Source organism: Lepidochelys kempii, chromosome 25, assembly GCF_965140265.1.
Source record: "Lepidochelys kempii isolate rLepKem1 chromosome 25, rLepKem1.hap2, whole genome shotgun sequence".
NCBI lineage: Eukaryota > Metazoa > Chordata > Testudines > Cheloniidae > Lepidochelys > Lepidochelys kempii.
The window spans coordinates 2,297,560-2,313,545 of NC_133280.1; the positions used below are offsets into that span (position 1 = coordinate 2,297,560).

Genomic DNA, 15,986 nt, shown 5'->3' on the forward strand with positions numbered 1-15,986 from the left:
TTATTAGAGCATAAGCTTTCGTCAGTTATCCATGGGAATTTAAAGCTATTATTTTGGCCACTAGAGGGAACCTATACAGTCACAAAAATGAAACAAACATTTAGAATTCACAGGTTTTAAAGTGAATCCTAATACGTTACCAGGACCAGATGATATTCACCCAAGAGTTCTGAAGAAACTCAAATATGAAATTGCAGAACTACAAACTGTGGTATGTAACCTATCATTTAAATCAGCTTCTGTACCAGATGACTACTCCTGAGGGCATTCTGTGCAAAAAAAAAAATAAATAAAAAAAAAAAATTCTGCAAAATTCTGCAATTTTTATTTGTCAAATAAATCTGGAGGCTCCAGCATGGCACTGGGAAACACAGGCCACTGGCTGCACAGGGTGGGAGATCACTGTGCTGCTCCGCCCCCGAGACATGGATTCAGTGGTGAGGCTGCATCCAACCCTGACAAAGCGCAAGGACTGGGCCTGCCCCAGAAACACCCCAGGGCCCTGCCCCTCCATGCCAGATGCACCAGGTGTGAGCTGGCAGGCTCAACAAGGCAGGATCCAAGTGTGTGTGTGTGTGGGGTGGGGGAGTTAGTGCAGGGGGATACAGGTGTCAGTTGAGAGGGTGCTGTGTGAGGCAATCTGGGTGCAGTGGGATCTGCATGGACGGGGGTTGTTGGGGAGTTCTGTGTGCAATGATAATGGGACTCTGCATGGGGATCCAGGTGAAGGTGGTTGGGGCTCAGCAGCGGGGGGTCTGGGTGTGGGAGGAATAGAGCTTGGCGGGGGTCCAGATGCTGGGGGAATGTGGTTCAGTGGGGTGGGGATCCAGGTGCAGCTGGTTGGGGCTTGGTAGGGTGGGGATCTGGGTGCAAGTAGTTCCGCGGATTGGTCCAGGGGGCAGGGAGGTTGAGGCTCGGAGGGAGAGTCTGGGCGTGAGGGGGTCTGGATGCATGGGGGTGGGCAGATGGAGGAGCAGCACCTTGTAAAGTGATCCCTCCCCCTGCAGCTGATGGGTGCAGGAAGCGTGGAAGGGAGAGTTTCCAGAGCTTCCTACAGACAGGGGAGAAATCTGGGGTGGGTCTGCCATAGCCCCGGATGCCGTACAGGGGAAGAGGAAGTCCCACCCTCCCCAGCCCAACTGACTAGAAGCTGAGCCCAGCACAGCATAGGAGCCACCAGCTGGGTCTTCCCCAGTCCCGCCCCCTGCCCCACAGTGATTTACCTCTTTGCTGGCTGCCCTGGGCACCCGAAACATGCTGCTGGGGAGGGTCTCATGACCGCTCTTGTGGCTTCCTTTTGGTTCCCCGTCAAAGTCATTTTTCTGCGGGGAAGCAAAGAAATCTGCAGGGGACAAATTCTGTGCATGCGCAGTGGTACAGAATTCGGCCTGGAGTAAGATAACTGAAGGATAACGAATGTGATGCCAATTTTTTAAAAAGACTCTAGAGGCGAACCCATCAATTGTAGGCCGGTAAGCATAACTTCAGTACCAGCAAACTGGTTGAAACTATAGTAAAGAACAGAATTATCAGACACACAGATGAACACAATTTGTTGGGGAAGAGTCAACATGGCTTTTGTAAATGGAAATCATACGTCACCAATCCACAGAATTCTTTGCGGGGGTCAAAAAACATGTGGACAAGGCTGATCCAATGGATATAGTGTACTTAGATTTTCAGATAGCCTTTGACAAGGTCCCTCTCCAAAGACTCTTAAGCGAAGTAAATTGTCATGGGATAAGAGGGAAGGTCCTCTCATGGATCAGTAACTGCTTAACTGATAGGAAATAAAGGGTAGGAATAAAAGGTCAGTTTTCAGAATAGGGAAAGGTAAACAGTGATATCCCCCAAGGGTCTGTACTGGGACCAGTACTGTTCAACATATTCATAAATTATCCGGAAAAAGAGATAAAGAGTGAGGTGGCAAAATTTGCAAATGATACAAAACTATTCAAGGTAGGTAAATCCAAAGCTGACTGCGAATAGTTACAAAAGGATCTCACAAAACTGGGTGACTGGGCAACAAAATGGCAGATGAAATTCAATACTGATAAATGCAAAGTAATGCCCATTGGAAAACATCATTCCAACTATACATATAAAACGATGAGGTCTAAATTAGCTGTTACCACTCAAGAAAGATCTTGGCATCATTGTGGCTAGTTCTCTGAAAACATTAACTCAACGTGCAGCAGCAGTCAAAAAAGCTAAAAATGTTAGAAACCATTAGGAAAGGGATAGATAAGAAGACAGAATATATTATATTACCTCTATATAAATCCATGGTACATCCACATCTTGAATACTGTGTGCAGATGTGATCGCCCCATCTCAAAAAAGATAAATTTGAATTGGAAAAGATAAAGAAAAGGGTAACAAAAGTGATTAGGGGTATGGAACAGCTTCCATATGAGGAGAGATTAATAAGAGTGGGACTTTTCAGCTTGGAAAAGAGATGTCTAAGGGGGGATATGATTGAGGTCTATAAAATTATGACCAATGTGGAGAAAGTAAATAAGGAAGTGTTATTTACTCCTTCTCATAACACAAGAACGAAGAGTCACCAAATGAAATTAATAGGCAGCAGGTTTAAAACAAACAAAAGGAAGTATTTCTTGGGGGGAGGGATAGCTCAGTGGTGGGGGGAGGGATAGCTCAGTGGTTTGAGCTTTGGCCTGCTAAACTCAGGGTTGTGAGTTCAATCCTTGAGGGGGCCATTTAGGGATATGGGGCAAAAATTGGATATTTGTCCTGCTTTGAGCAGGGGGTTGGACTAGATGACCTTCTGAGGTCCCTTCCAACCCTGAGATTCTATGATTCTATGATGACACAACGTAAAGTCAACCTGTGGAACTCTTTGCCAGAGTATGTTGTGAAGGCCAAGACTGCAACAGGGTTTAAAAAAGAACTTGAAAAGTTCATGGAGGATAAGTCCATTAATGGCTATTAGTCAGGATGGGCAGGGATGCAAAACCATGCTCTGAAGTGTCCCTAGCCTCTGTTTGTCAGATGCTGGGAATGGGCAACAGGGAATGATCACTTGATGATTACCTGTTCTGTTCATTCCCTCTGAAGCACCTGGCATTGGTCACTGTCAGAAGACAGGATACTGGGCTAGATGGACCATTGGTCTGACCCAGTATGGCTGTTCTTATGTTTATAGCGAAGTCTGTGCAAGCAAAAATGCACGGGAGTCAGTTTTGTGCTTTTTGCCTCCTCAACAAAAATGTGACATGCACTGTCCCTATATTTTTTACTATAATTTTCTCTACAAATAGGGCATGCTGTATATTTTTTTATATTTAATTATATTTCAATATGTAAATACAGCCAGAGGCTTGAGGAATGGGCCTGATTTTTTCTAACTACTAATGGGCACTTAGTAAATTATTTTTCACCTGAAATTTGAGTAATGTACATTAACCCATAAAAGGACTGATCTTCCAAAGTTATAAGTTACTTTCACATTCTTATAAAATCCAATCCTCTATAAGCAACAGTATGTCCAGCTTGGTTTCAAGTCACCACTGTGATTTGTATTTATACTCTATCAGTTCATGTCATATGTAGATAGCTCTCTTTCTCTTACATGTATGAGGATAAATATTTGTGCATTCAGTTTCTTACAAATCTTTTTCTGAAACATTAGTATGAAGTAACATTTGTGTTCAAGTTATGACATTTAATGAACTGGAAAAAATTAAACCACCACCACAATTTCACAAAAATTTTCACACCCTTAAGAGAAGATTTAAGGCATTTTCCAAAGTTGCTAAAAAGTCTAATTAAGCTACTTTTGACACTTTACCTGCAACTGATACTCTGCTGCCAATAAACCTTTAACATTTTGAACCTCCCAGTACCGTACATATTTTGAAATAACACACTAAAGTTGAGAACACTGGGTTCCTGTAGCACTCACTTGACTGGTAGTAAGAGTCTGTGGCAGTGTGTTGAGGCTGGGTAGCAACTGGCTGGTAGTACTGTTTGCTCTCATAGCTGCTTGCAGATGTAGATCGTCCATAACTATAACCATCCTGTATATGAAATTCCAACAGAACAAAAAAGAAGCCAAATTATGAACACACAGCCCAATGCTACAAAAATAAATAGATAAATTAAGCATTCTTTAGAAAATTGATTGCAATTAGTTGGACTCTACCAAAATGGCTAAAAGCTTTTTTTATGCATTCGTTCATGTCAACTGGGAAGAACAAGTTAGTTTATAGTAGGAAAAAATCAAAAAGCCTCCCAGATTTCATTCTACATCTATTGATTCAAAGTTTATAGTCCTTAGACTTTAGGAAATTAAAACTATGCATGTTCTTAGATTTGCACTTGTTTTGGCTCTCTAGTAATTTGGTCTGATCCCTCAGCATTTACTGATATAAATGTAGCACTTATGTATATTCAAAAAGGTAGCAAATATACTAGAGCCCGCAAGTCCAATATCTTGAAGAATTTAACAGAAAAATCCTTTAATACCAATATATTAATTTTATAATTAATAGCTGTATTATCTCGGTGCCTGGAAACCCCAATTAAGGATTGGAATCCATTGAGCCTGTACAAATGTAGCATAAAAGACAGTCCTTGTCCCCTTTTCAATTAAAGATTGGAAATATATGAAGTGAAAAAACAAAACAAAACAAAAAAAATCAGCCTTATTCTGCTTCCCAGGCAAAAATTTATACCATGCAATTAATGTGGACAAATGTTGCTCAGATAAGTTACCAATTAAAGTGTCACCAAAAGGTTTTGTGGATAGATACCTGGTAGTTTGGTGTTGTGGTAGGCTGGGGGGTAGGTTCCTGCTGCCGAGTTCCATAACCATAGTCCTGTCCTGAATGTGACTGGTATGCTCCATAGGCAGCAGTTGCAACTGGCCTGGCAGCCTGCACTGGGGGTGCATAAGATGGAGTCACAGGAGTTTGCTGGACAGTGTAGCTTGCCGCAGTGGTTGGATGGGAATAAGCTGTAGCAGGCTGAGTGCTGAAAGACAAGATGAACAATTTAAAGTCTACAGCAGCACAAGGTTTTTAAACTGGGCATAGGTTTCATACACAAAATCTGACACTACATTTTCATCTCATCAATCAAGCCAGTACACATTATTTCAGTATTAATCAAAGGATACATACGTAAAGTCAATGTTGAAACTTAATACTATGATCAAAACTGGAATTCATATAAAGAAAGGAAGGATGTGAAGAGGTAGGGTACTAACAATATATTTGTGTACAATCTGACACCATCAATTATCAACTAGCAGCTTTATTGGGGTAAAGGGGAGACTTTTAACTTCCCTGATTTTAGAATATTAATTTCCATGGTCTGATCCAGGAACAAGCCATTTTGAATCCTTTCCTCTAATTCAACATATATCTTGCTCTGTGGCCAATTACATTTCCGTACCACAACCGTCGTACTAGAGTACGAGTGTAAACAACATTGCGGAAAAATGTCTCGCCTCTAACACACTTAGAGTGTACACAGAACTTCATCCAGCAGTAGGGCTAAGAACAAAAGGCCGTATCATTAGTCATGCCTGACTAATCTAATTGCCTTCTATGATGAGATAACTGGCTCTGTGGATGAGGGGAAAGCAGTGGACGTGTTATTCCTTGACTTTAGCAAAGCTTTTGACACGGTCTCCCACAGTATTCTTGCCAGCAAGTTAAAGAAGTATGGGCTGGATGAATGGACTATAAGGTGGATAGAATGCTGGCTAGATGGTCGGACTCAATGGGTCGTGATCAGTGACTCCACATCTAGTTGGCAGCCGGTATCTAGTGGAGTGCCCCAAGGGTCGGTCCTGGGGCCAGCTTTGTTCAATATCATCATTAATGATCTGGAGGATGGCGTGGACTGCACCCTCAGCAAGTTTGCAAATGACACTAAACTGGGAGAAGTGAGAGATATGCTGGAGGGTAGGGATAGGGTCCAACGTGACCTAGACAAATTGGACGACTGGGCCAAAAGAAATCTGATGAGGTTCAACAAGGACAAGTGCAGAGTCCTGCACTTAGGACGGAAGAACCCCATGCACCGCTATAGACTAGGGACCGAATGGCTCGGCAGCAGTTCTGCAGAAAAGGATCTAGGGGTTACAGTGGACGAGAAGCTGGATATGAGTCAACAGTGTGCCCTTGTTGAGAAGAAGGCTAACAGCATTTTGGGCTGGAGAAGTAGGGGCATTGCCAGCAGATCAAGGGAAGTGATTACTCCCCTTTATTCGGCCCTGGTGAGGCCACATCTGGAGTATTGCGTCCAGTTTTGGGCCCCCCACTACAGAAAGGATGTGGACAAATTTGAGAGTGTCCAGCAGAGGGCAACAAAAATGATTAGGGGACTGGAACACATGACTTATGAGGAGAGGCTGAGGGAACTGGGATTGTTTAGTCTGCAGAAGAGAAGAATGAGGGGGGATTTGATAGCTGCTTTCAACTACCTGAAAGGGGGTTCTAAAGAGGATGAATCTAGACTGTTCTCAGTGGTAGCAGATGACAGAACGAGGAGTAATGGTCTCAAGTTGCAGTGGAGGAGGTTTAGGTTGGATACTAGGAAAAACTTTTTCACTAGGAGGGTGGTGAAACACAGGGATGCTTTACCTAGGGAGGTGGTGGAATCTCCTTCGAGGTTTTTAAGGTCAGGCTTGACAAAGCCCTGGCTGGGATGATTTAGTTGGGGATTGGTCCTGCTTTGAGTAGGGGGTTGGACTATATGACCTCCTGAGGTCCCTTCCAACCCCAATATTCTATGATTCTATATCCTTAATTAATGTAAACCAGTGAGCATCTGGCCCAAGGATGATAGGATCTGGGTTTCCTCAGTTTACCTTTCATCATTGGTTACTTCTCCAATGAATCTCATTTTTCTGCACATATTAAATACTGTCATTTTATATTTATAGAGCATTTTTTAAATATACATGCTCTCATCAACATGTTAACATGACACCACGCAGGTTTAGAACAGATAATACTAACCAATCTCTAAAGACCAAGACATTGCAGCCAACAGCATTTAAGCCAGGAGACCCCAGTAATTTAAGTTTAGTGTCCATTAAGACAGACAATAACAGAACCAGCAATTCTCTGAAGCACTCAATTCCAAGTGTAATTTATTTAAAATTCCCCACTTAATTTTAAGCAGTACTACTTGTTCTTAATGTAGTCATTGATAAACCACACATTCAGGCAACATTATTTTCCACGACACTCGCTCTCTGTTTTTGGAGAAAGATTCTCCATTTGCAACATCACCACATCTCTCTCTCTCTCTCTCTGACAAAAGTGAACTAGACATGGCTCTTTCTGAAGAAGCCACTCCAAGCTTCTGCCAGAGAAAGGTGCTCAAGAGAAATACTATAGATGCAATATGCTATCTTAAGTACTCATATGTCCTCCATCACCTCACAATCTTTAACACACATTTATCCTCACAACACCCTTGAAGGCATGGAAGTACTATTAAACCCATTTTACAGATAGGGAATTGAGGCACAGGAAGACCAAGGGTATGTCTACACTATGAAATCAGATCGATATAGAAGTGGATTTTTAGAAATCGATTTTATACAGTCGATTCCATATGTCCACACAAAGCTCATTAGGTCGGCGGAGTGTGTCCTCACTACTGTGGCTAGCATCAACTTACGGAGCGGTGCACTGTGGGTAGCTATCCCAGAGTTCCCACAGTCTCTGCCGCTCATTGGAATTCTGGGTTAAGCTCCCAATGCCTGATGGGGCAAAAACATTGTTGCAGGTGGTTTTGGGTAATGCTGTCAGTCGCCTCTCCTTCTGTGAAAACAATGGCAGACAATTGTTTTGTGCCTTTTTTCCGCGCAGACGCCATACCATGGCATACATGCAGCCCGCTCAGCTCAGCGACACCGTCACTGTTGTGTCCTGGGTGCTGCTGGCAGCAGATGGTGCAGTAGGACTGCTAACTGTCGTCATACACCGCTTCCCCTGCAACTCTGCTCTGCTGCTATTGTCTCAATAGCGAATTTCTCCATGTTGTCTGTCATGGGCTCCAGGGTATATGTGTTCTTTCTCTGGAAATGTGCGCAGTGCTAACTGTCGTCCTCCACCACTTCCGCTGCAACTCTGCTCTCCTGCAGACGCCATACCACGGCAAGCATGGAGCCCCCTCAGATCACCGCGGCAGTTATGAGCATTGTAAACACCTCGCGCATTATCCTGCAGTATGTGCAGAACCAGAACCTGCAAAAGCAGGTGAGGAGGCAATGGTAGCAGAGTGACGAGAGTGATGAGGACATGGACACAGACTTCTCTCAAAGCACAGGCCCCAGCAAATTGGACAACCTGGTGGCAGTGGGGCAGGCTCATGCCATGGAATGCCGATTCTGGGCCCGGGAAACAAGCACAGACTGGTGGGACCGCATAGTATTGCGGGTCTGGGATGATTCCCAGTGGTTGCGAAACTTTTGCATGCGTAAGGGCACTTTCATGGAACTTTATGACTTGCTTTCCCCTGCTATGAAGTGCAAGAATACCAAGATGAGAGCAGCCCTCACAGTTCACAAGCAAATGGCGATAGCCCTCTGGAAGCTTGCAACGCCAGACAGCTACCGGTCAGTCGGGAATCAATTTGGAGTGGGAAAATCTACTGTAGGGGCTGCTGTGATTCAAGTAGCCAATGCGATCACTGAGCTGCTGCTATGAAGGGTAGTGATTCTGGGAAATGTGTACATCATAATGGATGGCTTTGCTGCAATGGGATTCCCTAACTGTGGTGGGGCGACAGACGGAACGCATATCCCTATCTTGGGACCGGACCACCAAGGCAGCCAGTATATAAACTGAAAGGGGTACTTTTCAATGGTGCTGCAAGCACTGGTGGATCACAAGGGACATTTCACCGACATCAACATGAGATGGCCGTGATAGGTACATGCCACTTTCATCTTCAGGAACTCTGGTCTGTTTGAACAGCTGCAGGAAGGGACTTACTTCCCAGACCAGAAAATAACCGCTGGGGATGTTGAAATGCCTATAGTTATCCTTGGGGACCCAGCCTACCCCTTAATGACATGGCTCAGGAAGCCATACACAGGCACCCTGGACAGTAGTCAGGAGCTGTTCAACTATAGGTTGAGCAAGTGCATAACGGTGGTAGAATGTGCATCTGGACGTTTAAAAGCGTGCTGGCGCAGTTGACTGACTCAGTTAGACCTCAGCGAAACCAATAATCCCATTGTTATTGCTGCTTGCTCCACAATATCTGTGAGAGTAAGGGGGAGATGTTTATGGTGGTGTGGCAGGTTGAGGCAAATCGCCTGGCCACTGATTACATGCAGCCAGACACCAGGGTGATTAGAAGAGCACAGCAGGGCGCTCCGCGCATCAAAGAAGCTTTGAAAACCAGACTGGCCAGGCTATGGTGTGACAGTTCTGTTTGTTTCTCCTTGATGAAAACCTGCCCCCTTGGTTCACTCTACTTCCCGGTAAGCCAACCGCCCTCCCCCTTCGATCACCGCTTGCAGAGGTAATAAAGTTATTGTTGTTTCAGAATCATGCATTCTTTATTAATTCATCACACAAATAGGGGGATAACTGCCAAGGTAGCCCGAGAGGGGTGGGGGAGGAGGGAAGCACTGGGTGAGGTGGTGGATGAGGGAAGGACAACGCTACACTGCACTTCAAAACTTATTGAATGCCAGCTTTTTGTTGCTTGGGCAGTCCCCTGGGTTGAAGTCGTTGGGTGCTTGGAGCCCCTCTCCCCCCGCGTTCTTGGGTGTCTGAGTGAGGCGGCTATGGAACTTGTGGAGGAGGGCGGGCGGTTACACAGGGGCTGCAGTGGCGGTCTGTGCTCCTGCTGCCTTTCCTGCAGCTCCACCAGATGCTGGAGCATATCAGTTTGATCCCCCAGTAGCCTCAGCATTGCATCCTGCCTCCTCTCATCACGCCTCCCGCACCTCTCCTCTTGCTCCCGCAACCTCTCATACTGCTCATCCCTCCTGTCCTCGCGTTCATTTTCTGCTTTCCTGGACTCTGACACTGTTTGCCTCCAAGCATTCTGCTGAGCTCTTTCAGTGCGGGAGGACTGCATGAGCTCAGAAAACATTTAATCGCGAGTGCGTTTTTTCCGCTTTATCATCTGCGCTAGCCTCTAGGACAGAGATGATCAGGGGAGCATTGAAACATCTGCAACTGTGGGAGGAAAAAAAGGGAGAGTAGTATTTTAAAAGACACATTTTAGAGAACAATGGATAGACTCTTTCACAGTGAACCAAGCTGTTAATATTACATAGCACATGTGCTTTTGGTACAAGGTCGCATTTTGCCTCTTATATTGAGCGCCTGCCGGTTTGGTGTGAGAGATCACACACACAGGGCCGGGCAACAGAATTCGGCTTGCAGGCAGCCATGGTAAGCCACAGTGTTTCGGCTTCTTCAACCTTCAAAACATGTGGGAATGGTTTCTCACAGCAGCGCCCTCCTTTCCCATACCAAGCACCTATTGGGTTAGCCATTTAAAAGGAGGGGCTGTGGTTTTCCAGTTAACCTGCAGCACAAACCCAACTAACCACACCCCCCCTCCACACCCACCCAATTCTCTGGGATGATCACTCTCCCGAGGATAACACAGAGAGATAAAGAACGGATGTTGCTTGAATGCCAGCAAACACCGGGACCATACGCTGCCATGCTTTGTTATGCAATGATTCCAGACTACGTGCTACTGGCCTGGCATGGTAAAGTGTCCTACCATGGAGGACGGAATAAGGCTGCCCTCCCCAGAAACCTTTTGCAAAGGCTTTGGGAGTACCTCCAGGAGCGCTTCATGCAGATGTCCCTGGAGGATTTCCGCTCCATCCCCAGACACGTTAACAGACTTTTCCAGTACTGGCCGCAAATGCATCCCAAGTCTTCAGGGCAAATTAATCATTAAACACGCGTGCTTTTAAACTATGTATTATATTTACAAAGGTACACTCACCAGAGGTGCCTTCTCCAGCTTCATGGTCCGGAAGCCCGCCTTGGGAGGGTATTGGCTTCAGGATGATAAACAGTTCCTGGCTGTCGGGGAGAATAGTTTCTCCACTTGTCTGCTGTGCACTATCATCCTCTTCCTCCTCATCGCCAAAATCCTCATCCCTGTTGCACGAGACTCCCCCCTTGCAGGAGTCCACAGACAGGGGTGGGGTAGTGGTGGGGCCTCCCTAGAAGTGCATGAGCTCATCACAGAAGTGGCATGTCTGGGGCTCTGACCCAGAGCAGCCGTTTGCCTCCGGTTTTTTGGAAGGCTTGCCTGAGCTCCTTAATTTTCAGGCGGCACTGTTGCGGGTCCCTGTTGTAGCCTCTGTCCATCCTGCCCTTGGAGATTTTTGCAAATATTTTGGCATTTCGTCTTTTAGAACGGAGTTCTGATAGCACAAATTCGTCTCCCCATACAGCAATCAGATCTAGTACCTCCCGTTTGGTCCATGCTGGAACTCTTTTGTGATTCTGGGACTGCATGGTCACCTGTGTTGATGAGCTTGCCATGCTGGCCAAACAGGAAATGAAATTCAAAAGTTCCGGGGGCTTTTCCTGTGTACCTGGCTAGTTCATTTGAGTTGAAAGTGCTGTCCAGAGTGGTCACAATGGAGCATTCTGGGATAGCTCCCAGAGGCCAATACCATCAAATTGCGTCCACACTACCCCAAATTCGACCCAGCGATGTCCATTTCAGCACTAATCCCCTCAGCAGGGAGGAGTACAGAAATTGATTTTAAGAGCTCTTTAAGTCGACAAAAATGGCTTCGTCATGTGGACAGGTGCAGGGTTAAATTGATCTAACACTGCTCAATTCAACCTAAACTCGTAGTATAGACCAGGGCCAAGTGATTTGCCCAGGGTCACACAGGATGTCTGAGGTGAAGGAATTGAAATTGGTTATTCCATAGCACAGGCTAGCACTTCAGCCATTGGCCCATCTTTCCTCTCACTGCACTTCCAGTCCAAGGAATTCTGGGTACTATAATGCCTCAAGATCACACTTGTCCATTAAAACTAAAATTAATGGGAACTACATATGTATATTCAGAATATTCTTCACACTGAATTTAGAATTCAATATTACTGTTTTATTTTAAATAGCCTGGATGGCCACTTACTCCCCCAGACACAGTCCAAACTGTGCATACTATACTGTTGTCTGTTTGGTACATTTGAAAGAGTTATATAGTGTGAGAAAAAAATTATGTATTTTGCAGTTACATTCATCCTTCTTCACTAAAAGTACCAATTAAGGCAAAAATTGTATCACTGGTGATAGCTAATTTTTTTAACATTTATATTTGTGTGGGTATGTGAAAGAAAGAGATAATGTAAATGGAAACCAAGATAAAGCATGCTTGTGACCAAACACCTTCTCAATGGTTGGTTATTTATCAAGCATCCATAGACACACACATAAATAAGGGGTGTTTATTGAACATAAGGAGAGCAAATTAAAATATAATTAAAAGCCATCCTCCCAAAATTCAAACAGCCAATGCAAATGAATTGTTCCAGTACAAACAAGGAAAGGTCATCAATATGCAACCAAGATTGGTCATTGTAGAATCCATCTTTGTGATGAAGTTTAAAATGTTTATTAAAATAGGAGAGCACTACATAACACAGTTTTTGTAAGTATGTATTACTTTGCTGTAAAGCCCCTTGGTAAAGACAAATAAGCAGAGACATAGTTTATTTGCAGCTTCTATTAGTAGTGGTGTACAATCCATTGGAGCAATGATGTGGGGCAATCTCATTTTCCACATTAGTACATCAAAGAAGTAGGATCTCCCAAAGAGTATGTTGACCAATCACAAACATTAGAGCGGGACATTTCTGATGAAACTAGGTATGACTAGGAGGAAGACCATGAAGAAAAACAGGTTCTAGTAACACACAAATATCCTGGAAGTCAACAGTGAAGGAGAATATATATTATAGTGTAAATACCTGAGATTTCAATTTTTTTTTATTTTGGATCAAAAGCCTGAATGGATCGGGGCTTTGCAAAGCAGGATTAGTATTTACTCCACCGTAGTAACATCTATCACTATACAAACAAGCAGATTCCTTCCACTCACCAATAAACTCTGAAGGGATGTACTAGAAACAACCTGAACACTAAAAGAGTTATTTTAAAAGCATCTTCAACATGAACTCAGAAAGGCAGTGTAAATAAAATAAAATCAGAACAGAACTGTAGAAAAATAAAAGTTGTTTTCCCAGTTTCCAGAATTTTTCCCGATAAGCAAAAATATATCTGCACCAGCTATGAAACTGGCAGCAATACCATAAGTCCAACAATACATTGTTAATACGTGGATTACCCAGGTAATTCCTGCCAGCTCCTAAAAGAATTTTTGCGTAATTTACTACACAAATTAGTCCCTTAAAATACACAGTTATCCTATCCCAATTTCAACTCAGCTCATTATATTCGACTTAGCAAAATTCTCCTTGCAATTTCAGTTAAACAGTTTTCTTCAGGCAGTGTTGCCACATCCAGGTACACAACCCAAGATGTTGGCGCACTTTTTCCTGGAAATGGATGTATAATCATTTGGCAAAGTGCCTTGGGATCCTTCTGGATGAAAAGTTCCACATTGTATAAATGCAAGTTATTGACACACATCAAGAATTCAAAATGGACTTCTGCAACCAGCTACACTATAACTGACTTATGACAACATACATGCAAGCATATTAAGCCCTTCATTCCTATCACCAGACTGGTCAACTGTGATGACAAACTCAAGGAATTTTTATCACCACTCCAAGAACAGAAGAAGAAATTCTTCCTCAAACTGAATATGTCCTTTCTGGAAGTGAGAGAATGGGAGACTAGTGAACTGGGGACTGATCAGGGAGAGAGGAGAAAAAGGGAGAAAGGCTGGACAAGGGTTTCTACCAGAAACTTTGGTGGGAGAAGGTATCTCAAACTCATTCTCTAACCTTCCTTGACGGGACAACATCAACAGGGATTGCTGTTTTTCCTTAATATCGGTCTCCTGCATGGGAAAGTATCGTGAGTATGACCTATGATTATTTGTCAAAATGCTAAGTGGTCACTTGGTTATATGTATATTTTAAAATGTGTTAACTAACATTAAACAAAGAAATGAAGCTGGCATGACTGGTTGCACTAAATCACATGACGACATCTAATATTCAACTAATAAAAATTAGGAAAGTCTTATAGTAAGCTTAATTATCCATTCACAATTAACACAAGAAGGAAGGAGGTGTGGGTGTGTGCGTGTGCAAGCATTCTGCCCCCTTTTTAAAACAATATAAGCTCTTTGCCAGGAAAGTTTACACTTTATAAATTGGGATTTTCTTACAGTGAACTACCACCAGAGGCACTCCTTTTGGCATTCTGGGATATTAAGCCCAAAGGTATAATTCTGCAACTATATTCAGTCCCACTGAAGTCAGTGGGACTGCTTTTATGAATAAAGGTTTTGTCACAGTGGGCCCTGAAGCAGGAACTTCAGAGCCTGGCTATCGTAACCTGGGATACAGGTTTTGTAAACCTCTTTGCACGAAAGAGGTTTGCTCTATGAAAGACTGTATTAAGTACACTGAATTTTTCTCCCAAAAGGATACAAATTGCAGAGGGGAAACATCCCTCTAGGATTAGAACGGGTCTTCAGCTCTTAAGGGGTGGAGTATTTTTTTGTTTTTGTTTTGTTTTTGCGGACATAGAAGTTGCACAGGTGAAAGACTGATTTCCAATCACAGACCAGTAACTAAATCTCCAACTATTTCACCAAGAATAGGTTTATATGTATTCTACTTCCCGAGTATCAAATAGTCAATGCACAGAACTGGAGTAAGGAGCTCTAGGTTCTAAATCATAGCTCCAATATTGACACACAACCCTATCCACGTCACTTCATATCGGTTTCCCTTCAATCTACAAACTGAAGTTAGTATTGCTCACCTATTTGACAAGAGTCTTGTAAAGCTTAATTCATTGCTTAAAAAGCCACTCAGAATTCTCAAATGGAAGGTACTACTATAGAATTCCAAACTATTACACCACCCATAGGTAATTTTAAAATTACCAGAGTGGGTGGGTAAGAATGTGATCTAAAGGAGCAAAGAGGAATTGTCAACTAACTCTACATCAGTGATGTGAGAAAATCATATTACAAGCTGTACTTCATGAGATTCATTTTACAGTTTAGTCATTTGCAGCAATCAACCCTCCACCCCTTTTATTAAAATACTTTCTTCCATTTTTTAACTAAGAAAATCTTTTTCCTGCTGTAAACAACACAATGCTCTTCTCACTGAGGGCTGATCTCCAGTACAATTTTCAAAAAAATAACGGTAGCATAAGTGAGGAAAAAATAGGTTATGCCCATGAACAGTATGAAGTTTCCATTAAAATTCAGAGTTACAGGATTATACAAATATAGCAATGTTAATGACATCCACGTGGTTTTCAACTACTTTTTCCATATGGAATTCCAAAGTTGCACTAGTTTCTAATTATTCAACTGCACAAGTACTTAGTGAAGTCTGAGATTAGTGTTTTCATTCTTGTTAAAAGCCAAGAAAATTAAATACAAAGATTTGTGAAAATAAAAATCTATGCCCTAATATTCAATTGGCACCCTCAGATACGCACACCTAAAATCAAACATTTTTTGTGAGAATTACAAGGACGTATCCAGGGGTAAAACAGAGGTTTTTTTGTGAATTACAGACAACTAGAAATCTGGTCAATTTAAAAAAGTTACAAATAGTTTCATGTACTATCCCAACCCCAAAATACCTCCAACCAATTTTAAAAATCTCCCTCTCTTCTCCACAGTTACTCAAAAAACCTAACAGAGGAAACTGACAATACACAACACTGTCAAATGCACAAGAACTAAAAACCATTCAGTATACTTAGGTATAAATACACATCTTGAATACTGGGTGCAGATGTGGTCATCCCATCTCAAAAAAGATGTACTG

General features: G+C 43.1%; 1 protein-coding gene across 5 annotated transcripts in view; it reads right to left on the reverse strand.

The window, feature by feature from the left end:
- The window catches only part of LOC140903365 (zinc finger RNA-binding protein-like), a 93,232-nt gene that overhangs the window by 53,744 nt on the left and 23,502 nt on the right, over positions 1-15,986 (reverse strand). The window contains exons 1-3 of one of the 5 annotated variants that reach the window (XM_073324583.1): positions 9,947-10,181; positions 4,775-4,995; positions 3,926-4,054 (exon numbers count right to left, since the gene is read on the reverse strand). In XM_073324583.1, coding sequence (XP_073180684.1) covers positions 3,926-4,054; positions 4,775-4,995; positions 9,947-10,095 — 499 coding nt within the window. In that variant the 5' untranslated portion in view covers positions 10,096-10,181. Of the gene's footprint in view, positions 1-3,925; positions 4,055-4,774; positions 4,996-9,946; positions 10,202-15,986 lie in introns of those variants that run through there. The other 4 variants (XM_073324579.1, XM_073324580.1, XM_073324584.1 and 1 more) reach the window with 4 other exon arrangements.